General features: G+C 44.6%; 1 protein-coding gene and 1 long non-coding RNA gene across 2 annotated transcripts in view; one reads left to right on the top strand and one right to left on the bottom strand.

Annotated features, from left to right (window-relative positions):
• Positions 1-12,631: 12,631 nt before the first annotated feature.
• Positions 12,632-16,583, bottom strand: LOC126486958 (uncharacterized). The gene is made up of 3 exons (XR_007588236.1): positions 16,141-16,583; positions 13,669-13,861; positions 12,632-12,960 (listed from the first exon to the last, which is right to left on the bottom strand). It is a non-coding gene; the product is annotated as an uncharacterized lncRNA (long non-coding RNA).
• Positions 16,584-19,893: 3,310 nt separating this feature from the next.
• Etfa (electron transfer flavoprotein subunit alpha) overlaps positions 19,894-25,397 on the top strand; it is a 54,154-nt gene continuing 48,650 nt past the window's right edge. The window contains exon 1 of the mRNA XM_050119432.1: positions 19,894-20,057. Coding sequence (XP_049975389.1) covers positions 20,019-20,057 — 39 coding nt within the window. The 5' untranslated portion in view covers positions 19,894-20,018. The remainder of the gene's footprint in view (positions 20,058-25,397) is intronic.

A 25,397-nucleotide genomic window follows, 5' to 3' on the forward strand; every position in this document is an offset into this window, starting at 1 on the left:
TCTCTGTCTGGGTTCCCTCACTCAGGGTGATTTTCTTCTAGTTCCATCCATTTGCCTTCAAATTTCCTGGTATCCCTGTTTTTAACAGCTGCTTAATACACCACTGTGTAAATATACCAGGTTTTCTTTGTCCATTCCTCAGTAGAGGGACATCTAGGTTGTTTCCAGGTTCTGGCTATTACAACTAAAGCCGCTGTAAACATAGTTGAGCAAGTGTCCTTGTGGTGTGATCGAGCATCCTTTGGATGTATGCCCAAGAGTGATATAGCTGGGTCTTCCCGTAGGTTGATGCCCAGTGTTCTGAGGAACCGCCACACTGACTTCCACGGTGGCTGCACAGTTGCAGCAAACATTCTTAACGGTTGAGCTATCTCTCCACCTCATAACAAGATACCATCCTAAGGGCTGACATTCTCCGGGATGTGTTGGGTTTAAGTCGTGCAGACTTGAGGGCCTGTGCTTGTGGGCCCTTGCATTTGTTCATGACGAATGGAAGACTCTAAAACACAAGACTCTCCTTTAACAAGCTATTGTCCTTTCGATGGCTTTTCGGAATAACTTCTATTTTTTCTAACACATATTCACAAGAAACTAAATGTGTGGGTTTTTTCTCCTAATAAAAAGTAAATATTCTTGTCCTATTTTGCCTGTTCATCACCTCACATCAAAAGAGGAAATTCAACAGCACCCAATCATGGACTCTGGTCAAGGCCTGGAGCAGAGTCGCTGCTCCAGGGACCCTGCCATTGCACAACATCTCCTGGAGGTTTGAGCTACCGGCTGGTTCCAAATTAGGTAATACAGGAGATAACAGAATCCGGGTCGTCAGCTCTCCTCTGAGGAGACCGCCCAAGGTCTAATCATGGACAGATTGTGATTTGTGGTTAGTGAGATTGGGATGGGTATTAGCCCGCTGCAGGAGGGAACCCAGTCAGCCGCTAGGAACGTGTAATTGGTTTGGAGGCAGGCAGATCCTGCCCCATATCACTGCGCTGAGCTCCATTTTGATCAACTTGAATTATGGACAGTGTGTGTTATTTATAGCTGCCTCAGACAGGCCTTATGGTTGAGAACAAAATCATAATGCTGCCCTTGTTGAAGCCTCATTCTGCTGAACAGTGGCATCATTGCTTGCAGAGAGAAGAGATTTATCACCGGCAGGCTCCTCATCACCTACAGCATCAGACCAGCATTGTCAAGACCGTGCAGTAGGCCCAGGGCCAGGAGGCTAGCTAATCCTTGAGGGCTGGCCCTGCCCTCCACGGGATTTCAACAGAGAGAGAGGAGGTGAAACCAGATAGCAGGCGGCCACAGAGTAAGGCCTGCTGTTCGCCAGTGGTGGTATTTGAGTTTGCTCACAGGAGAAAAAGCTGCAAGCATGGTGAATTTAGAGAAGGGAAGGGAGAGGCAGCAAGGGGAGGTGTGGCTCCCTTCCTAGCAACCTCTGTTGCTAGGGAAAAAAGTGACAGCTTTTTTGTTGTTGTTTCTCTACTCTGTTATCTACAGACCTGGCTCCATGTTGTTCTAATTGTATTGTTCTTATTTATGGCCTTAAAATGGCTGCCAAAACGGTAGGACCAGATAGATGCCTCCTTGTCTGCAACCAGTGGGAAAAGATGCCTTGTTTTCAGAACCCAGAAAACCTCTTTTCTGTTTCACCAGCCAAACTAGAAAGAGTTGCCCATTTCTGAAGCAGTCACTAGCCAGGAGTCAGGAGGCCCTTGTTGGCCTTGACTTGGCAGCACAGGTGCAAACAGCGGGTGGTAATAAAGGGTTAAATGAAGGCGCTCTCTAGAAGAAACAAACCTGTTTGCCTTGTCTATATTTTACAATGAAGTTTGTTATTTCTTTCCTGACACAGAAGCAGTGTCGCAGTTTGTAACTTTTATTTGTAGTGTTGGGGACTGGAACCCAGGGCCTCATCCATGCCAGCCAAGCTCCCCACTGCTGAGCTCCTGCCTCAGCCCCAGGCATTGCTTCTTGTCAATCTCTGACAACTCACAATGGCAGAAGTAAGGAAAAATAAGTTTATCCCCTATAAGGTAGCAATGAACAAGAATAAAAATATTCTAGAAGTTAGCATACTGTAAACAAAAATACTAAAAATCTTGTCATTAATTCAACAAGAAATGTCTTAGGTCAAAGTGAAGAAAGTTGTCCTAGCCAGGGTCATAGGAAAGAAAGCAAATGTCTAAGAGTGTCAAAGCATGCTTTGGTCTGAGTCATAGGAGATGGTTTCTCCTCCAGTTAGTCAATAGATGTATAAAGCTATAAAAACAAGGCAGCATAGTATACATATAATTAAATTGCCAGTGGAGTTCGACTAAATAATTCTGAAGACAAAGTGAAGGTGAAAGGTTTTGGGAGACGAGAGTAAGCTTATAAGTTGATCAAAGACAAAAACTTTTTTTTTTTTTTTTTTTACGAAATACTCAAATGCATGGAAACAGTCAGTAGATTAAGGCAGAGCCGGGGACTGACTGGATAGGCAGGGAAAGCCACATTGCCAGTGAGTGTGGAGGAAATCTCATAAGGCTCCACCATTGCTGACCACCGAGGGGAGAAGCACTCTTCTCCAGAAATGACTCCCCTGAAACGTCAGCCAATCCTAAGTGATCAACTCTAAAGCTGTGTTATATGGACAGCAGTTTGTATGGGTGCATACAGACATATGTATACACAAGGAACAATAACTATGACTTTGAGATGGGGACATAGGAGGAATTGGAGAGGAGAGAGTATGGGATGGGAATGATGTAAATACGGTACACACGTATGAAATTCTCAAAAGAATAAGTAATGTTTTCTTAAGAGGCAAAACTGAACTTTTTACTTGATAGTTATTAAATGCAAACGAAATGACCATATGATCGACGAGCCCTGCATGCTGGAGACTGTACCAGGCCCCCTAGCATGCAATCTTGCACCGTCTCTGAGCATTCATCCCCGACCTGGTAGACATTGTTGATACATCTGCAGATAGATTTCTTTGTACACCATTCACCCAAAACTTCTTCACGTGAATTCAAGATTCAAAGGAACGATGCAAACATGAGGTGCCATGTAAGCAAGAGTGTGCCCCTGAGCCTGGCCCTCTGAGTGACACCGTCAGGAAGCCACACAGATTGCAGCTAGTCACTGTTTACCACAGACAAGGGGTGGGTGTCCTGATGGAAGTCTCCAGAACACACAAAGAATTCAACGACCAGTAAGACAGACAACAAGAACAGGCTCGAAGGAAGAAAACCTCTGATCAACATGGAAGACCTGCAGTCTTGTAAGGGTTGGTTATCCACTTTGTGCAACAAATCACCGCATATACAGTGGCTTAAAGCAACGCAGTCATTATCTTACAGGTTCCTTTTTTAAAAAAAAGTTTATTTATTCATGCATTTTATGTATATGAGTGGTCAGTCTTCGTGCACACCAGAAGAAGAAATCTGATCCCATTACAGATGGTTGTGAGCACCAGGTGGTTGTTGGGAATGAACTCAGGACCACTCAAAGAGCAGTCAAGGGCTCTTAGCCGCTGAGCCATCTGTACAGCCTCATATTACAGTTTCCATAAGTCAGAAGCCGGGCTTGGCTGAGATGGGCTCTCTGTTCTAGGTAGCACAAGGTTGAGGCCCAGGAGGTGGCTGATGTATTTGTCATATCGAAGCCTGACTAAGGAAACACTGACTTCCAGGTTCGCTCAGACTGGTGACAGAAGTCATGTCCTTACAGTTTTATTTTATGATAGTCAGCTTTCATCTTCAATGCCAGAAAGAGAGAGAGAGAGAATACAGACAGACAGACAGAAAGATACGATGGTTCTAGCTTTAAGCCACCCTCTAGAAGAACTTACCTGACTATGTATGTAGGTAATCTCCCTTTTGTTTAACAAAAGTTCAACTGATTAGGGATTCTAACAACTTCTGAAAAATCCTTTCCCTTCCTGTGGATTCTCTTCATTAAGGTAAAGGGAAGAAACTCACAACTATTTAAGGGTATTGTACAAAGGTCTCCTAGATAGCTCTGTCTGTCATATTGACACCTCCTAGAATCATTTTGAGGGAGCCACAAAGGAAGGATTGTCCAATCAGATTGGCCTACGGCCCTGTCTTAATGACTGGTGTGGGAGACACCCTAGGGCAAGGAGGCCTGGACCCTATAAGACAGCTAACTTAGCAAGAGCCAGAGAAGCTGTCAGTAGGCAGCATACTTCTATGGTTTCTGCCTCCAGTTTCCTGCCTTGAGTTCCTGCCCTGACTTCTAGAAATGATGGATTGTGAACCAACAGTATATGATGAAATTAACCCTTTCCTCCCCAAGTTGCTTTTGGTCTTAGTGTTTATCACAGGGAGCACACTAGAACATAAGGGATGGCTCACTGGGGGTCACTTTAGGGTATGTGTGCCACATTAGAAGTCAAAGAAGCAACAGGCTTTAACCATATGCCTTGCCTGTTGTAGGTTTTTTTTTTTTTTTTTTTTTTTTGTCTCTCACACTAACAAATATTTGAAAAAACAAAAACCTGAAAATTCTGTGTGGGCAAGGAGTAGGGACTTGGTTCTCTGACAGTCTGCAGAGGGCACACTAGGTGGTAAGCATTCTGAAATCATTTAGCCAAATTTATCTAAGAATTCAAACTCTAACTCTTTGACTTAGCGGTCCTTGTGCCCGAAGCTGTCCTAAGGAAATACAAGTTAAACATTTTACCGTGTGCTTGCACTAACACTTGGTTGGTAATACCCACAGCTGGAACGTGGAGATGAGCAGAAGCAGGAGGTGGGCTAAAGAATAAAGAAACCTTGGCTGGCGTGCACAGTGAAAGTGCTGTCTCAGGGCTTTGGAGTCAGGGTTCAAGCATCGAGTACAGCCGGTGAAGAGAAGAAAACACAATAGTACCCACCCTGGGTTTCTTCTGAGCGTTAAATGTCTCATCCATGTGCCGGGCCATGTCTGTGTGAACAATTGTGACGAGGAGGAGGAGGAGGAGGAGGAGGAGGAGGAGGAGGAGGTGGTGGTGACTCCCTGGCTGTGCTGGTTGATTTTTTTTTAACTTGACTCAAACCTAGACATATCTGGGAAGAGGCCATCTTAGCAAGCCTATAGGACGTGTTCTTGATCAATGATTAAAGTGAGGAGGCCCTCCCTTTCATATTTTTATTTTTAAGAAGATGCTCTCTCCCAGGAGAAGCCCTAGCTGGCTTTTACAATCTTCCCACCCCCTCTTCTTCAGCGTTCCTGGGTTCTAACTTATAAGGATTTGCTGCAGATGTATTATTGGAGATCTGCACCCCAAAGCCAGCAGTTCTCTGCATTTTTTCATGAGGATTGAGAGCTACACTTATCTGTGAATATAAGGATAAGCGTGTAGAATGTAGTAGAAATTGTGATTTAGGAAGGTGGCAGTAGCAGATCCTCGTCCAGGTTGGTTGGCTAGGTTGACAGTACCAGGCATGAATTACCTCCGACTGAGCAGGACTTAAGTCCAATTAGGTGGTGGCTGGTTATGCCAGGATATAAGTACCACTATCGCACCTTTAGAGACATCCTGCCTTCCTGACCATTGTTGTGATTCATGGGCATTGCCCTGATTCTCTGTAGTCGGTTTTCTCCCTTGTCAGCTTGCATGGCTCCTTCAGGTACTTCCTTAGGAAGGAGGCTTCCATGTCAAAGCCAAAGGATTTCTCCAAGTCCTGTATTCAAAACGTGTGCAGTCTTCAGCAGTGCGATCTTAACTATTTTCTGGAGAGCAACCAATGACTACAGCAATAGCCTGTATTGCGTGGGAGTCTCTTGGACTCTCCTGACCAAAATGCCAGTATCTTTAAAATGTAAGGTGGAGATCAAGGACAACATCGACATCTGGCTTCTATATACACGTGTTCACATTTACACAGGCACACATACAAGCATACAACATGCACACACATATACACATACAATACACACACACATACACACACACACACTTCTTACTGATGTACCACTATATTAAAACAAAACCTAAAAGACCAGTTTTGAAAAATAAGCCACGGTAGACTTGTACAGCTTGGCACTATCCGCCTAGCATGTCTTTTTCTCATGATTATTGTCTGCCGTCAGTCCCCCTGGGGTCTTTACTGGAAATTTTCAGCTTCTAAACTGAAAATTGCAGTCCTCTGAACTTGTGATTACCACAGGGCGGGCGAAGGTAGACACTACTCTGTCAAGCACTGGGATCGTGGTAATACTTTAATTACCAACGGTGCCTTTTAAGGGAGCGCCTTTTTCTCTTTCTCGTGGGGAGAAGATGTCTATTTCTGGAACATTCCCCATAGCTCTCTAGAACATAAGCTCTTGAGAGCAAGTACTACGTCTGTGTTCCTAAGCCTAGCTGAGGGTTAGCTTTAATTGTCAAACAGACACATCTAGCATCTCCTAGGAAGAGGCTAAGTGAGGGATTGTCTACATCAGGCTGATCTGAGGGCCTGTCTGTAGGTAACTGTCTCGCTCCCATTAATTGAAGGGAGAAGACCCACCCACTGTGGGTGGCATCGTTCCTTATGCAAGGGGCTTTGAACTGTGTAAGAGTAAATACATGACCATATGTACGTTCATCCATTCCTTGCTCTTGACTGTGGATGTAATATGACTGGCTGCGTCAAATCCTTGCTGCCTCAACTTCCCAGCAACAATGGACTTTAACTTGGAATTAGGAGCTAAAATAAATCCTTTCTTTCCTAGGTTGCTTTTGTCATGGTGTTTATCATAGTAACAACAAAAGAAACTAAGATAATGGTCTAAGCACACGGTGAACGCCCCATATGCAGCTGTTGATGGTGTCTGGGTGTCCTTCTGCGTACTTTATACGCTGGTGGGAGCCATTTCCAAGATGGTGCCCAGGGATCCCAGCCTCTTGCTCTCTTTTGCTCCCTAGATTGTTCCAGGTCTGATTAAAGCCACTAGTAGAGTTTAGCAATTATAATGGCATATAATCCTAAATTTAGGTTTGTTGAAGGAGCGGCGGGGCTGCGTCCCCCGCACCCGGCCGCCCGCATGGCTTATGCCCGAAATAATTACACGGAAACTGTTTTTATTTAAACACTGCCTGGCCTCTTATTGGCTAGCTCTTACATATTAATTTAACCCATTTCTAATAATCTGTTAGAAAAGACAAGGAGGGGAGGGCAGGAAGGACTACGTGCAAGGACATTAAGCCTCCAGTCAACAGCAGAACAGCAGAGGCTGCTCTCCAACCCCGGTTGAGCTCTAGAGACTGCATCCCTGGTTACTACGTGAAAACAGCTTGATAGGAGATACTGAGCCCCAGCCACCAGTTAAGCCGCTCCGGGACAGCACACCTTCAACACTGGATGACAGGTGCTGTTTGACGCCACCGAATGGGGAGGTGGAGCTGTTTGTTAAGCAGCAACAGGTAACACTGTCAGTTAGGTATGAGGTAACCTCCCAAAGGTTCAAGTCCTAAAATCTTAGACCCAGCCAGTGGAGCTTCTGAGAGGTGCTAGCTTCGTCAATAGGTTCATTAATTAAAGGCGGAGGCAACTGGAGCAAGCAAGTCTCGGGGAGAGGCCTTTTAAAGGGTGCATCCGGTTCTAACACCTTGTGTCTTCCCTCCTCTGCTTGCCTAGCCACCACGAGGAGAGCACAATTCTGTCTCTGTGCCACAATTCCATCTTCGCCACACCACAACCCCCAAACAAAGGAGCCAACAGGCTATGCACTATGACCTCTAAAATCTCCAGCACAGTTTTCTTCTTTTTGGGCATTTCCCCCAAAGGCGTGTTGTCATGGTAATGAACGGGCAACCCGGCAAGTAACACTACACACCAGCACACATTTTCACCCACAGCCTGTGCAGAAGGTGCGGGCCTCCCCCTCCTACCATTTACTACTCTGAATAGAACGCCAACGAGACTGAGAAACCTGTGTGGACCCCTCAGCTGAACCCAGAAAACACTGGATGCACACCCGGGGCAGGCACCTGCTCTCTCTGAGAGAACAGAGTCATTACATTTCTCCCACTCACTCAAACAACCTCAGCTTTAAGTCTGTCGCTCTGTTACCATTCGGGATTTCAACATCTGGCAATAATAAGATTCACAATTATTAAAAATACACCAAGGGGAGCTGTTTGCATAGCCTATAAAGGCTTGGTTTCACGGTCAAGCTTTTCAAACAGAGAGATGACAACACACGGGGGCGGGGGGTGGTGGTGGTGGTGGTGGTGGAGCCGAGCCGAGCGTCTGCACGTGGCACAGCGGAAAGCACCTGTGCGTATTTTCAGATCAAATAAAGGAGTCCTATTGGCAGAAGTCGCCAGAAGGTAAGCCCATTCTCATGCCCTGTTTTTAGAAAAGCAAAGTAACTCTTGTTGAGAACACACATGAGCATGGAAATAGAAGGAATCCATATCTATTTCTCTCTAGGCCACAGCAAATTGAAGGAAGGACCACCTGGAAACAGGACCATGGAGTCGTCATGCGCTTCCGAAAGCTTAGTAAAAACAGTAGGTTGGTTGTGCTGTGCAAACAGAGCTTCTAGACAAACCTCTGAGCCTCCGTCTTATCCAGACATTCTGGAGCAGCCATAGGAGTGAATTGTAACTAACCAGACTCTTACAGATAGACAGGAGTGGAGTGTAATGTATGGATGAGAGACAGTGGTGACTGTAACGTATGGATGCTTTGCCTGCACGTGTGTCTGCATTCCCTGTACATGCAGTGCCTGGTGAGACCAGGCGAGAGTACCAGATCCCCTGGAACAGGAGTTATATTGGTTGTAAGCCACCATGTGGTGCTGGGAAATGAACCCCGGTATTTTGGAAGAGTGGCCAATGCTCTTAACCTCTGAGCCATCCCTCCATCCCCCCTCTTTCTTTCTTTCTTTTTTTTTTTTTTTGTTTTTCAAGACAGGGTTTCTCTGTAGCTTTGGTGCCTGTCCCGGAACTAACTCTTGTAGACCAGGCTGGCCTCGAACTCCCAGAGATCCGCCTGCCTCTGCCTCCTGAGTGCTGGGATTAAAGGCGTGTGCCACCACCGCCCGGCTGAGGATGGATGCACAGCCCACAGTGGGCTGGACCACCCTGGGTCAGTTAGCAGTTGGGAAATGCTCCACTGACCTGCCACAGGCCAATGCGATGGAGGGAAGTCTTTCCACTGAGAATCCTCTTCCCAGATGACTCTAGGTTTGCATCAAGTTGACCACTGAGGCGAACCATACTATTAGCACAATCTTTTCATCTGTGTTGCACCAGGTATCAGTACTTCACGACATATTATTCACTTTATGGCTGTATCTCACTCTGTCTATTTGTCAGTTGAAGAGCACTGTTTCCCCTTGTTGACTATTATGAATAATGCTGCCACTCCCCAGCTCCTTAAGATTTTGCCTTCTCATGATTTTGCCAGTCCTCCCCGCCCATATGTTTAAATATAGGTTTTATACATGACAGAAAATGCTGTGCTTGTCTGAGTTTGGTTTATTTTCCTTAATGTAATGACTTCCAGTTCCACATGTTCTCCTTCAAATATCATGATTTCGTTTTCATTACAGCTGAATAAAATTCAATTGTGTATATGTGCCACTTTTTCTTTATCCATTTGCTGACGGACATCTACGCTGGTTCCATTCCTGGCTATTGTGAGTAGGGAAGCAATGAGCATGAGTGGATAAGTATCTCTATGGTATCCTGATTTAACGTCCTTTGAGCTGGTATGCGAGAGTGGAATAGCTGGGTTATATTATAGTTACACTTTTAGTTTGGAAGCAATCGCGTATTGATTTCCATAGTGGCTGCACCAGTATACATTCTTCCCAGCAGTGAATCACGACTCCTCTTTCCCTACAGTATTCATTGTCCTTTGTTTCCTTTGTAATAACCATTTGACTGAGGTGAGATAGAATTCCAAAGCATTTTTTTTTGTTATCTTTTGTTTTTCTGAGACAGGGTTTCTCTGTGTACTCTTAGCTGTCCAGGAGCTCTTGCTGTAGACCAGGCTGGCCTCAAATTCACTGCCTCTGCCTCCCAAGTGCTGGGATTAAAGGGGCCACCACCCACTGATCCAGGATGTTTTTAATTTGTATTTTCATAATGGCTAAGGCTGTTGCTTGTATATCTTTGCAGAATAGTCTATCCATTCATTAGTCCATTTATTGTTTGATTTTTGTGGTTCACATCTATTCTAAATATCAATTCCTGGTCTAGCTTTATATATAGCTAGTAGCCAAAGATCTTTTCTCTTTGTTTTGGTTTGCTTGCTTGTTGCTGGGCTTTGTTATTGCAGCACTGGGGACTGAACTGGGGTTGTGGGGCTGTGAATCAAGAGCTCTGTTACTTAGCTAAACCCAAGCCCCAGTTCTTTCCCATGCCATGAGCAGTGGTGTTCGTTCCTTTGCTGTGCACAGGCTTTTTGACTTCGTCTCTCTCCTTTTGTAGAGTCTTGGGATTGCGTCCTGTGCTCCTGGAGTCCTTTTCCAGAAGCTGTTGCCTAAGCTTGTATCTTCAGGTGTCTTATCTGTGTTCTCCAGAAGTTTCATCACTTCAGAACTTACACTGAAGCCTCTGAAATAATTTTTGTTTTGAGGAAGAGGGAGATAAGGATCTTGTTTCATTCCCGTACACAAGGCTATCCAGTTCTACTTGTTGAGGAGGTTGTTGGATTCACATCTTTGACAGCTTTATGGTTGTGGTTGTGTGCGTTTCTTTTGGGCGTCTATTCCACTGCGTTGGCCGGCATATCTGTTTTTGAACCACTACTGTGGTTCATGGCCACTCTGGCTCACAAGCTGTTTTGAGACCAGGCATCATGATATACCCAGCACTGTGTTTTCTGCTTACGATTGGTTTTGCTCTTTAGGGCCTTTCATGCTCCTATTTGAATTTTGGTTCACTAATTCTGTAGAGATATCACTTGGATTTGGATGGAGAATGCATTGAATTTGCTTGGTACTTTCAGTAGCAGCCACTTTCAGAGGACCTCAGTCTGTGCATCTTCTAGTGTCTTGTTTCTTTGGAGCCCGAAAGATTTCATTGAGGAGTTCTATAACTCTTTTGTTAGGCTTATTTCTACATATGTTAAGGCTATTGTGAATTGGGATTTTTTGTGAAAATTTATTAATGACATATAGAAAACTACTGTTTTGTTTTTATAACTTGGCTTTTGTGCTTTACAACTTTGCCAAAGGTGTTTATCAAATTTGAGAGTTCTTTCTCTTGTCTTATTGATGTATTGAAAACAATAAACACTAAATTGAATAAGAGCAACAAGAGCAGTCATTCATATCCTGATGTGGGAGTCTTCTGTTTTGTGTTGATTTTATGGGTTAAATAAAGAAACTGCCTTAGCCCTTTAATAGGACAGAAAATTAGGTAGGTGGAGTAGACAGAACAGAATGCTGGGAGAAAGAAGCCGAGTCAAGCAGTCGCCATGATGCTCCCATCCAACACAGACGCAGGTTAAGATCTTTCCTGGTAAGCCACACCTCGTGGTGCTACACAGATATTAGAAATGGGTTAAAGCTAATGTGAGAATTAGCCAATAAGAGGCTAGAACTAATGGGTCAGGCAGTGTTTAAAAGAATACAATTTGTGTTTTGTTATTTCAGGTATAAAGCTAGCAGTGCGAGAACTGGGCAGGAATGCAGCCCGCTACTCCTACTACAATATCCTGTTCCTTATTTTTAAGGAAGTCTTCCCATTTTCCCATTTAATAATGCTGACTATAGGTGTGTCACATACAGCCTTTATTATGTTGACTCTGTTCCCTTTATTCATCGTTTCTTCCAGGACTTTACTATGAAGGGATGCTAAACTCTGTCAAAGAGCTTTTCTGCATCTGTTGAGATGATCATGTGATTTCTGTCCTTAAACATAATTTTTTAAATGTATTTTTATTATTTTTAATTATGTGCATGTATTTATGGGGTGTGTGCACATCAGTGCAGGTGCCCACAGAGGTATCAGTTTCCCCCTGAAGCTGGCATTACAGGCAGCTGTGAACTGCCTGACTTGGGTGCTTAGAATCAAACTTGGGTCCTTTGAAAGAGCATTGCCTGCTCTTAACCACTAAGCCATCTCTCCAGTCCATGGCCATTTCTCTAGTTCTTCTGATGGTTGGTCTATGAAGTCTATTGTAGTAAGTGTTTGGTCTGTAATGTACACATACATCTTTCAGCATGGATAGACAATGTCTTGCTATCTAGTTCAACAACAGGATGACTTGTGTTGTTCTGGATTATTGCTCAGCTTACTAACTATCCCAGCTTCTCCCTCTGCCCAATTCTGCTTCTACTACATCCCTAACACTCAAATGGATCCTAGAGCATAGCTTGATATGTACTTTAGTCTTTTTTCGGACTCTGCTTTCTAGAAAAACCAGAGTACAAAACTGTCAGAAAAAGCAAGCAATACAAGATGGGGCTTCTGATGTATATTTTTTTTGGTGCAATGGCACTGAGAATCCCACAACATCTGGTAACTGGAACACAGATACCTTTAGCGTATGATGGTACTTCACCTGCTAGAGGTTATATGAGTGTTGAACTGGAGTGTGCTCCTGGTATGTAACATGCTAGACATTTCAAGATATTTGGGGGGGAGAGAATAGTAACTACAAATAAAATAGCTCGAGGGGTAGTTAGGCTGTTCTATAAAAATGTTACAGGAGACTAGGGATTGTTAATAGTCAATCAAGACCCACATATAAAACGAAAGATCTCCTTGACGATATGCCATAAAACAAACATCAGAATGTAACCTTTATGGGTCATTTCACATTTCCATCAGCAGTGTTGTCCCTGAAGAAACCAAACTGAACCTGGAGGATAATGACTGATAGCAGAGCAGCCAAACCCATTCAAGCGGTAGTTGTCCAGCAGTCACCACACCTAGTCTGGCATCTTTACCAGAGGAGATGAACATAGCAGCAAATCCATTTTAGTGGTCACTGATTTGGCAAGTGCGTTCTAGCCCTGTGAGAAAAGCAGATTCAAAACGGTTTTCATCCAAGTACAATAAGCAACACTATATTACAGTCTTGCCCCAGGGCTATGCTAACTTTTAGCATCTGTCATAACAGCCTGAAGAGATCTAGACCATCTGGACACACTACAGAACGTTGAACCACCACATTCATGACATCATTCTAATTCAGCCAGATGGGCAAAAAGAGGAGAGCACATTAGAGACATTCATCTGACACAGATCCTTCAACGTGTGTGTGTGTGTGTGTGTGTGTGTGTGTGTGTGTGTGTGTGTGCAAACCCTCTAAAGCAGCAGTTCTCAACCTTCCTAATGCTGGAACCCTTTAATACAGTTCCTCATGTTGGGGTGACCCCTAGCCATAAAATTATTTCATTACTATTTCATAATTGTCATTTTACTAGTTATGGATCATAATGTAAATATCTGATATGCAGGATATCTAATATGAGACCCTATGAAATGGTTGTGACCCAAAGATTGTGAACCTCTGCTCTAAAGATTCAGGGACTCGCTGCGCCGTAAGATACTTAGGGGTCCAAAGACAGGAGCATGCTAGGCTATCCCATCCAAATGAAAAGATAAATATTACACCTTGTACTTCCCAAGATGAAGAAGGAACCCTATGCCTGATAACCTTCTCTGGGCTCTAAATACAGTCAGTGTGTTCTACACCTGAAAATACTGTCCCAACTCACATACGAGGTGACACAGAAGGCTGGCAGATGTGCGTGAGCTCAGCGCAGGGGATCTAGGTTGCAGTACAGACAGTCCTGCTACTTGGCTGTTCATGTTTCCATCAAGATTTTATGGCAAACTCTCTGGAGTGTCATCACCCAACCCCCTGTGGTATGTGCCAAATCACGACATCTGAAGTAGAGATTTACAGACCTTCAAAACATAAAACAAAAACATCATTAAATAACAACAAACAATCTTCTGGTGTAATACTAGGCTTAATTATAGGGCATCAAGTGACCAAAGGTCGGGCATTCACTATCATGAGGTGGAATCCATAAGGCCAGTAAATCATAATATCAGGTAGGTTGAAGCAACCCATTCTAGGGAAGAACTGGTATATTTAGGAATGAGTACAAGTAGAAGCAGAAGGCACAGCAATGTGCAAGGCTGGTGTCCTAGTCCCCATGAGCACTGCTATACCAGTCCCAGGAAACACTATAGCTTTAAGAAGAGCCCTTTAAAACCTCCTAGCAAGAGGAGAAATCCCTTATGTGGCTTAGGGGGAGTCTTTCAGTATGTGAATGTGGACTGAACATAGCAGGTGCACTACAGCCGTACTAGGGCACAGTTTTGAAAGACGGTCGTGAACGGAGATGCTTCAAGAGCTAGAACTTCAGAAAGGTATGCTCCTAGAGGAGCAGAGGCTAGAGGACTGGAAGGCCAGGGACAAGAAGGTTTGGGACAGAGACATGAAGACGAGCGAATGGAAGAATCCATCTTGGTAGAAGAACCAAGTCGTCAAGACAACAATGCCTAGACTAGCTCACTCAGCCAGCCTTTGTCATTACCCAGGCTGTGCTGGCACTAACGACACATGGATTTAGAATCACCTAGGAGCTGGACCTCACGGCAGTTCTGTGAGGGAGTTTCCAGAGAGGTTTAACTAAAGGGTGAAGACCCACGCTGAACGAGGTAGCACTATCCCATGGGCTGGTGGCCCGAACAGAATGAGAGTGAAAAGTGGGGCCAGCTGAGCTTGTTGTAATTTTCTGCAGGGTCCCACAGAAACAAATCAAAAATCACTGTATCCCCAAACACATTCTGTAATCCAGATGCTGCTATTTTGATAGATAAGCAGACCGACATGCTGAGGGCTCACTTAAAGCAGAGCCTGTAGGCAGGACCTTACAAGGACTGGGGTACATCTTTCAGAGTGTCAAGTATCTCTTGAATCAGGGGGCAGAGGCAGGCAGATTTCTGAGTTCTATGTCAGCCTGGTCTACAAAGGGAATTCCAGGATGGCCAGGTGTTGACTGGGGTTTTCTGTCTTGTCCAGTTCCCGCAATCATTAAGCCCCAAAGAAATCACACAGAGGTCTACATTAGTTATAAACTGATTGGCCCATTAGCTCAGGCTTATTAACTTTTATAACTCATATTAGCCCATTATTCTTGTCTATGTTAGCCACGTGGCTTGGTACCTTTCTCGTTGAGGCAATCACATCTTGCTTCTTCTGTGGCCGGATCAGGACTGCAGACTAGGACTTCCTTCTTCCTAGAATTACCTGTTCTCATTGACCCGCCTCTACTTCCTGTCCGGTTGTTCCACCTCTATTTTCTGCCTGGCTACTGGCCAATCAGCATTTATTTAAAATACAATTGACAGAATAGATACCATTGTCCCACACCAGCCAGGGATACACAGAGAAACCCTGTCTCGAAAAACAAACAAATGAAAACAAACAACAACAACAACAAAAATTCTGTCAGGTCCAATGGAAAGGGAGGACAAGTGGCTAACTGTGGTGCCTGTTAGCACACCAGAGTGTCTGCTGGCCTCCAGGCTCACTCAGCACCTGTGGCTCCCCTCAGTTCTTCTCCCTCTTCCCCCTCCCCCAATGAACTGCTCCAGCTCCTGGGCTTCCCTTCCCCCAGCATGTCATTTCATCATTCCCATATAACCCTGCCATTTTGGCACCAGATATAGTAAGCGAGGACATGACTGCTGGGAGGCATGGCTGAGAGGAGGGTTTTTACTGTAGATATGAGAGCACAGCCTGAGGCATCTGGAAGAGGCCAGAGCAGGGAGAGAATGTGAGAGATGAAACATGGACAGTAGACCGAACTGTGCCATGGGCCAGGGGCAATGGAGAGAGAGAGAGAGAGAGAGAGAGAGAGAGAGACAGACAGACAGACAGACAGACAGACAGACAGACAGACAACCGAGAAGAGTATCAAGAGGGTTCATGGCCAAAATGGCAGGGTGGAATGAGACAATGGGGGAAGGAAGCCAAGGAGCTGGAGCAGTTCAGTGGGAGGGGGAAGAGGGAGAAGAACTGAGGGGAGCCACAGGTGCTGAGTGAGCCTGGAGGCCAGCAGACACTCTGGTGTGCTAACAGGCACCACAGTTAGCCACTTGCGCTGAGTTTCCTTTGGACCTGACAAGTTCTACTGAGCTACAGCTGCCATCTGGGAACTCTGGGCACTTACGAGCAGGACCCAGAAGTCAGGAAGGAAGGCCGCCATCTTGATCAATAGCAATCTAAGAGGCATCGCATACACTACAGTAACCCTGGCTTGAGAAAGGCCTGGTGGTCATGGACTTTGGTCATCAGCCTATGAGGCACCCAGTTAGCGCAGGCTCAGTGGAGGTGCTGCAGAGGGAGGAGACAATGAGCGTCAAGGGTGGTTCCCAGCCAGAGTGTCCCACGAATTTCTGTTTTCCACCAGGAATCCCGGAGGGGCCGTGCCTAAACGAGTAGTCAAGTCTTCAAAGTAACTTTTCTCTCCTCCCTCCTTTCGCTCTCTTCCTTCCTTTGTTCTTTGTATAGTTATTTCTATAAATAGCAACCACATACAAACCAGCTAACGGGAACTACGCCTCCTGCCTCCAAAACATCTCATAACAGAGAGGGAAAGACAAGTTTCCCAGCACTGATAGGGAGCAAGGTCCTAACATCAGTCTTTTTTTTTTTAATTTTTATTTATTTATTAAAGATTTCTGATTCTTCCCTGCCACTGCCTCCCATTTCCCTTTCCCTCCCCCAATCAAGACCCCCTCCCTCATCAGCCCAAAGAGCAATCAAGTTTCCCTGCCCTGTGGGAAGTCCAAGGACCACCCACCTCCATCCAGGCCTAGTAAAGTGAGCATCCAAACTACCTAGGCTCCCACAAAGCCAGTACGTGCAGTAGGATCAAAAACCCATTGCCATTGTTCTTGAGTTCTCAGTAGTCCTCATTGTCCACTATGTTCAGCGAGTCCGGTTTTATCCCAGGCTTTTTCAGATCCAGGCCACCTGGCCTTGGTGATTTCCCGATAGAACATCCCCAGTGTCTCAGTGTGTGGGTGCACCCCTCGTGGTCCTGAGTTCCTTGCTCGTGCTCTCTCTCCTTCTGCTCCTGATTTGGACCTTGAGATTTCTGTCTGGTGCTCCAATGTGGGTCACTATCTCTGCCTCCTTTCATGGCCCGATGAAGGTTAATATTCCGGAGGATGACTATATGTTTTTCTTTGGGTTCTCCTTATTTAGCTTCTCTAGGATCACTAATTATAGGCTCAATGTCCTTTGTTTATGGCTAGAAACCAACAATGAGTGAGTACATCCCATGTTCCTCTTTTTGGGTCTGGCTTACCTCACTCAGGATAGTGTTTTCTATTTCCACCCATTTGTATGCAAACTTCAAGAAGTCCTTGTCTTTTACTGCTGAGTAGTACTCTAATATGTATATATTCCTTACTTTCTTCATCCATTCTTCCATTGAAGGGCATCTAGGTTGTTTCCAGGTTCTGGCTATTACAAACAATGCTGCTATGAACATAGTAGAGCATATATTTTTGTTGTATGATAAGGCCTCTCTTGGGTATATTCCCAAGAGTGGTTTGCTGGGTCCAGGGGTAGGTTGATCCCGAATTTCCTGAGAAACCGCCACACTGCCTTCCAGAGTGGTTGCACAAGTTTGCATTCCCACCAGCAATGGATGAGTGTACCCCTTTCTCCACAACCTCTCCAGCATAGGCTATCATTGGTGTTTTTGATTTTAGCCATTCTGACAGGTGTAAGATGGTATCTTAAAGTTGTCTTGATTTGCATTTCCCTGATCGCTAAGGAAGTTGAGCATTTCCTTAAATGTCTTATGGCCATTTGAACTTCTTCTGTTGAGAATTCTCTGTTCAGCTCAGTGCCCCATTTTGTAATTGGGCTGAGTAGCCTTTTACCGTCTAGTTTCTTGAGTTCTTTATATATTTTGGAGATCAGTCCTTTGTCAGTTGCAGGGTTGGTGAAGATCTTCTCCCAGTCAGTGGGTTGTCTTTGTGTCTTAGTGACAGTGTCCTTTGCTTTACAGAAGCTTCTCAGTCTCAGGAGGTCCCATTTATTCAATGAGGCCCTTAATGTCTGTGCTGCCGGGGTTATACGTAGGAAGTGGTCTCCTGTGCCAATGTGTTGTAGAGTACTTCCCATTTTCTCTTCTATCAGGTTCATTGTGTTTGGACTGATACTGAGGTCTTTAATCCATTTGGACTTGAGTTTTGTGCATGGTGATAGATATGGGTCTATTTTCATTCTTCTACAGGTTGACATCCAGTTCTGCCAGCACAATTTGTTGAAGATGCTCTCTTTTTTCCATTGTATACTTTTAGCTCCTTTATCAAAAATCAGGTGTTCATAGGTTTGTGGGTTAATGTCAGGGTCTTCTATTCGATTCCATTGGTTGACTTCTCTGTTTTTATGCCAATACCAGGCTGTTTTCAATAATGTAGCTGTGTAGTAGTTTGAAGTCAGGGATGGTAATGCCTCCAGACGCTCCTTTATTGTATAAGATTGTTTTGGCTATCCTGGGTAACATCAGTCTTCACATACACATGTCTCTGGTACTTGACATTCATGTAAATGTAGAAACATATCTATCTGTGCCCTCCCTCCTGAAGCTCTTCAAGGACATTCTTCTGTCCTCACAGTGAGTCTGGTTATTTGTTACAGAGGAGGGCCATTTTCTCTGTCTTCCTTTGCACTGCCGCTGCTCTGCCCGGAACTATCATGTCCCATGGGCATTGTGCCTCTGCTGGGCACAGCTGCTGCTGATTCACTGGCGCCTGGGATGTGCCAGAGCCATCCCGGGGTGGGGGGGTGGGGGAGATTCTCTCCTCTTTAGTGTTTTGCCTTGTCATGAAGGCAGGAAGGAGGTAGTTCATGTCTCAATTAAAATCTTTTTTCAATAAAAATATCTTTTTTAAAAAAAAAACTTAAAGTATGCTTTTTTTTTTCTTCTTTCAATTGTACTTAGATTTGAGCCAAGTTTGGGGTTGTGTTGCAAGGAGAAACTGATCACAGTTCCTCAAGGGGCCAGCTTCACAGGGTGGGCACAGTCCCAGTCCTCTGCAAGGGTGGTCTTGTATAAGACGGGTTCTCACCTGGTTTCACAAAAAAACAAGGACAGTGAAGAAGATACGACTCCTTGCAGGGGAGTGGGGAGGATCTTAGTGAATAAACCAGCTCTTAAGGGTGAAATACACCCTGTGAGGTAGGGCTTGAGTTTTAGGGGACATCTTGAGAAGTCCAGAAGGCAGATAGATTGGTAGATCCAAAGAGCGAGAGAGATTTTAACAGCCCCGGGCATTGATGCCAGGGGGTGGAAGTGGGGCTGCCCAAGGACAGGAGAAAGTGGGGAGAAGATCAGGGTGGACCTCATGTTATACCACCCTCACTGGAATCAGACCCCAGCTTGCTGGTGAGACCTCCAGCCATTCTTCCTCCTTCTCCCTGCAGCTCCACAAGCCTGACAGGGATCTTCAGTCCAGCTCAAATATCGTCAACTCAACAGACCCTTCCCTGCTAGTAGCGACGACTAATTTATTTATATCATTTATAATAGGCTTTTTTTTTTTTTGTTTGCATATTTCCCGGAGTTCTGTAAGGTCTTCAGGGCAGGACACCTAATGCACGTTTAAATTCTCTTACTCTGGCACATTACAGGTGCAGAGCTGATACCGTGAATAAATGAGCGAGGAAAAGAATGAATGGAGCGAGGGGTCTTCTGCACGGCTGGAAAGCTGCGGCCAGCTGACCAGTTAGTCCAGACAATGTCACCACTGCAGGCCTGCGACAGAAGGAGACCAGCCGCTGCCAGCGCGTCTGTCCACACCCTTACCTTTGCCCTACTCCCAAGTCCCGCCTCTAACTTTCCGCTTTCCTCATTGGCTGCGTGACCGCCCAATGAGCCAGCGGGACGCGCGAGCCCGCATTCCTGGCCTGGGCCGTCCGCTCTCGTTCTCGCGTCTCGCGAGCGTTCGCGTCTCCGGCGGCGGCGGCTCCCGCGCGCTCCGGGTCCCTGAGGCCGAGGGTACAGCTGGGCTGACTAGAACTGAGACCATGTTCCGAGCGGCGGCGCCTGGGCAGCTCCGGCGGGCGGTGAGTCCCGGCAGGAAGGGCCGAGCAGGTGACCCCCGAGCCGCAGCCTGCTGACCCTGTCTGGCGGAGGTCACGGGCTCCCACCAGTCCTGCAGACAGGCCGGGAGAGTGTCTGAGACCCAGGTCAAAGTTCTGCAGCCGCCGCCCTTGACCTCTCCGGGTCGCCCTCCCCCAGCCGGGGTTCCCACGACCCTGGCTCCTGCGGGGCACTTTGGGGCTGCTGGCTCCTTTGCGGCCCTAGGGTGTCAGGCGCCGCCGCGGAGCCTCTCGGGGAAGAGTTCGAAACCCGGGCTCCCGGAGGCTGCCCCGGACGCCCACTGCCCACGACACGGGGGAGGGGCGGCGCGGACGCCCACTCCTGCTCGGCTGCTCGTCCGGGGGGCCCAGCCTGGGAGTCAGTCTGGAGAAGCTGCAGACTGATGGCTCGGGAGCCAGGGAGCCCTGGGTAGTGGGAAGTTCTCGCTGTTTGTTCCCCGTGGTGATAAAGTTTACCACTTGTCTGTTTTCTGAGGGCTTACCGAGAAAAACCATCGTTTGGCTGAGCGCTGTGAGGGAACAGCCGGTGGAGGCTGACCAGGTCCAAGTCGGTAACTTAGGGAGCCTGTAGGTCGCCTAGCTTACAGTTTAGGTTGTTAGAGAAACAAGGTCGTCTGCCTTATGCCAGAAGTTATCCAGACGCCTTGCAACTTTTCTACCCGTTGATTTATTTGTTTAATCTTAGTGTCTTTCCCCCCAGTCGCCACTGGGATTTTTTTTTTTTTCTCTCTGGAACACAATTTGTGGACTTCTTGGGAGTATAAGGATTTTTTTTTTTTTTTTTTGGTGCCCTTGCCTTGTTCCATAAAACGTTTCAGCTTTAAGTAAAAAAATTAAAACACATCCTTCAGGTTCCTAGTCCATCTTCTCCCACGAGATGTTTCTTAACCCCCTTTCCTTAGAGAGCCAATAAACAAGTTTTGGGGGAAAATGCCAAGCACTAGATCCTGACTCGAAGACCTGTGCAGCACTTGGAAGGCAATTCTGTGGATAGGTTTTACGCCCAGCATAATTGTGGTAAAGAGAGGTTAGGATTTGGTAAGTTTGTAGTGCTGGTGGGGAAAAGAAATTCACGTAGCCAGTATTCGTACATAGACAGCATTGCTAAACCTTCGTTGTGCTTGACTAAGAGTTGTGACCTTGGCCTATTTTTAAAATTAGAAGTCAAAGTGTCTCAGAGGTCACTAAGGATACTTTTAAGGTTTGAATTGCAAGCCCAAAACAAATGGTGGGAACACACTCAAATGGATCCACAACACACACACACACACATCTTTAAATTTTAAAATAATTTCAAGTTTACAAAAAAGTGACCAAAATAGTTTTTAAAAAAAATTCCCAGAACTTCCTTGAATTTCAACAGCTCTTAACAGTTGACAAGTTTGGTTTATCTCTCACTGTACGTACACATTGTTTTACCCTTTAATTCTAAATGGTTCCCTAGGTATTTTACAAGGATAAGGCTAAGGGATTCGCTCTGAGTAGACCCCCATGCCTTCTGTTAGATTCATAGTACAACAAAACCAGGCAAATAAAAGAAATCCCTAAGGAGGTTCTCTTTGCTAAGGAGAATATAGCTGGCAAAATCATGCCCTTTACCAGTGTTACAGTGGCACTTTGTTACCAGACGGTCACATGTTGCCAGCTGTCCTGTCCTTTAAAGCACACCTAAGGTATCCAGAGCCTCTGGTTTTCATGCTGGTTTAGTCTTTGTTAGAAAAGCTTCTAAGTTTGGCTTTTATGCCACTGACGTGTATAGAGCACAGGCCTCCTGTTTGCAGACTCTTACCCTCGTGACTGCACTCAGGTCCTGTCTTCTTGGCAGGGATGTCAGATGTGATTTACGCTCATAATGTGATTTACGCTCTCGGTAGTTCATTGTACTAGGAGGCATACAACACTAGCTTGTCCCATTAGTGAAGATCTTAACTTAGGTTATATGTCGTTTGCCAGGTTTTTCCAATGTCAGGGAGTCCTCTGTGTAATTCTTAACTAATTACCAAGATAAAGTGAAACTGCGTGGAGCTCCTCTTTCTCCCACTTTCACCTACTAATTTTAGCACTTGATTTTTAATTGAGAAATAATGCTGTGATACAAAATGGTGATTTTTCTAATCTATGATTCCTTCGTTTATTACTTAGCATTCCATGCTAAGGAAGAACCTTTCCCTCTTGCCTATGTAGACCCAGGGACCCTTTTATTTAATAGGCTGTTATTTTTATCACCCTCATTTTGATGTTCAGGTTCCTCCTATATTTATAAAGTAGGAACCAATTTAATCTGGTTACTGTTTATATAAATTTATGATACCATAAAACCAGAATGGTTTATCTCAAATCTTTGCAGGAGTTGAGTAGACTAGCTGTCGAGGTTGCCCTGATGTCTGAGATTACAGGCAACCAATATATCTGCGCCCCCCCCCCCTCTTTTAACATGAGATTTTGGTATTCAGACTCTTCCTCATACTGCTGGGCAAGTACCTTAACCACTAAGCATTCTCCAACTCCTACTCTTAAATTTAAAAAGCAAACAAAAACAAGACTTCTATAGCTAACTATGATTTCTTTGAAAAAAAAAAAACCAAAAACATGTTTTTACTAATGACATGTACTATCAAAGCCACTTTAATTTTGGCTGATTTGTGTCACTAAGCAATGTCTTTCTGGAGGAAATCCTCAGTCATCTGTTAACAAAGGTGTTTTTGTTTATTTTGTCTTTTTAAGGTAAGATCTTGTGTAGACTAGACTGGCCTGAAACTCATGGTAATCTATGCCTGTTGGTGTTCTAGTCACTATGTTATGGTGCCCATTAGTGAAAGTAATTTTGTACCAAGTGACCGAGATAGAGAGTACAGATAGGAAAATAGTTAAGGATTTGCAATTAGTTGGTGTTCTTGCTGAATTATAGTATGAATTATTAATATTATTATTATTACTTATTATACAGCCTAGCCAGTTTCCCCTCTCTCTTCTTCCAGTACCTCCCCATTACCCCCCTCTGTCCCCACCCCCACCCCAATCCATTCCTCCATTTCTGTTCAGGAAGGGCAAGTATCCCATGGATATCAGTAAAGCATAGAATATCAAATTGCATTAAGACTTAGCACCTCCTCTTATATTAAGGCTGAGCAAGTTGACCCAGTATGAGAAGTAGGGTCTCAAAAGTTAGTAAAAGAGTCAGAGACAGCCCCTGTCCACACTGTTAGGAATCCCACAAGAGGACCAAGCTACACAGCTGTATCATATATGCAGAGTGCCTGGGTCAGTCCCATGCAGGCTCCCTGGTAGTTGGTTTAGTCTCTGTGAGCCCAGATTAGTTGATTCTGTGGGTTTTCTTGTGGTCTCCTTGATCCCTCAGGCTCCTACAATCCTTCCTCCCCCTCTTCTGCAGGATTCCCTGAGCTCTGCTTAATGTTTGGCTGTTGGTCTCTGCATCTGTTTCCATCAGTTGCTGGATGACAATAGGGCTAGGCACCAATCTATGAGTATAGCAGAATATCATTAGGCATCATCACATTGACATTTCCCCCTCAAGTCGTGTCTGGGTCTTTCAGCCTGTGGGTCCTGGTGCTCCAGGCAGTGCTAGGAGTGGGGCTTACTCTCCTGTCATGAATTTTAAGTTAGTCCAGTCATTGGTTGGCCACTCTGTCAGTCTCTAGGCCACCTTTACTCCGGTACATCCCAATAGGCAGGACAGACTGTGGGTCAAAGGTTATGTGGCTGGGTTGGTTCCCCACTCCCTCCACTTGAAGTCTTTCCTGGTGACAGGAGATGGCCAGGTCAGGCTACATAATCCATGCTTAGCTGGGGTCATCTTTGTAGATTCCTGGGAAATTCCCTATGCCAGGTTTTTACCTGACCCTAATATGCTCCCTCTTTTCAGTAGTCTCTTTCAGTTTATTTTATTAATTTGTTTTTAAAATTTTTGCTAATTAGTAAATTCAAAAAAATTTTATGTAGTAAGTGAAGCAACATTTTGATGTCATTTACGTGTTCTTGTTCCTATATTCAGTTCATTAGCAGACAGGAAGGAGAAGCTTGAGAAGCTGTGAACTATTAAGGACAGGACATTTTTCAAGCCCATTGTCCAGCATTGATGAATGATACTGAACTCTGTTTCACATGCAAATTTAAATTTCATTTGAAAGAAGAGAGCCAATTTTTGTGTGATTCTGAAACAAAATTTATTACATAAAGTGATTTCATTAAAATTATGCTGCCTGCCAATGTGTCTACTAAGAGTCTTGTCTGTTTTTAAAGTGAAGTAAATTGATTGTTTTTAATATTATAATCAATGCCATACATTTCTAGTCATGGTTAAAAGCTGCTGTGTTTTATTACTAGAGAGGTTAAAGAAGTTTAAGTATAGAAATGTAATATACATTTTATTATGACAAAATGTATGTTAAAATGGGAATAGGAGACTTTAATTATATATTATTTAATCCCTTTAAGTAGTATTTAGCAAGATTTTATAGCTCATTCCTGCTGCTTTCTTGTTTGTTTTTTAGTTAAGAAACAAAATCGGAACAAAGTCTAACCCCTCCATACCTGTCCCCTATGTTCTCATCCATTTACTTTTTTAAAGGTGGTTAGGGGAGAAATAGGTTAATAGAGCTCTTACTACTTTAGGATATGAGTAGTTTTGTTGGGGTAGTATAGTTTGTAATTTAGCATCTGTTAGTTTGTCTAGATCATCCAGTTGCAGCAACAAGAATGCTAAGAAACTGAAGAACAAAAGCAGGGTTAGTAGTGCTAAGTTTGAATAAAAGAAGTACCGAAATGTGTTCACTGGACTAAGTAATCAAGAGTGTTGAGTGCTGTGGTAGAGATGAAAGACAGCTCTCTCTGAGTGAGGAAGAATAGAAGCATGGTAATAGGAGTATCTGTGGATGTTTTTAAAGGGTATAGGGAAGGTGATGACCTCTTTAAACCATACACTCAAGAAGTATGTTGCTTGTTAAAAGACCCATCACAGGCAAAAGAAAAAATGGCGGGTCATCTATGTTAAAGACTTAGCAAGTTATGTATTGCCTAGGTTTCCTTACATGTGTTTTGATGCTTGTGGTGACCAGTTGGATTGTCAGTTTAATTGGATTAGGGAGCCCAGTGTAGTAACATAAATCTTTAATCCCAACTCTTAGGAAGCAGAAACACAGATCTCATGAGGTGGAGGTCAACCTCTACATAATTGAATTCCAGGCTGTCGGAGCTACATAGTGAGACCCTTCTAAAACAAAACAAAAAACCACGTGGTGCATTAACAAGGCACGTCTTTGGGTTTGTCTGTGAATGTGTTCACAG

This window comes from Alexandromys fortis, unplaced genomic scaffold (assembly GCF_014885135.2).
Source record: "Alexandromys fortis isolate MF-2015 unplaced genomic scaffold, M_Fortis_MF-2015_v1.1 scaffold_167, whole genome shotgun sequence".
NCBI classification, from domain to species: domain Eukaryota; kingdom Metazoa; phylum Chordata; class Mammalia; order Rodentia; family Cricetidae; genus Alexandromys; species Alexandromys fortis.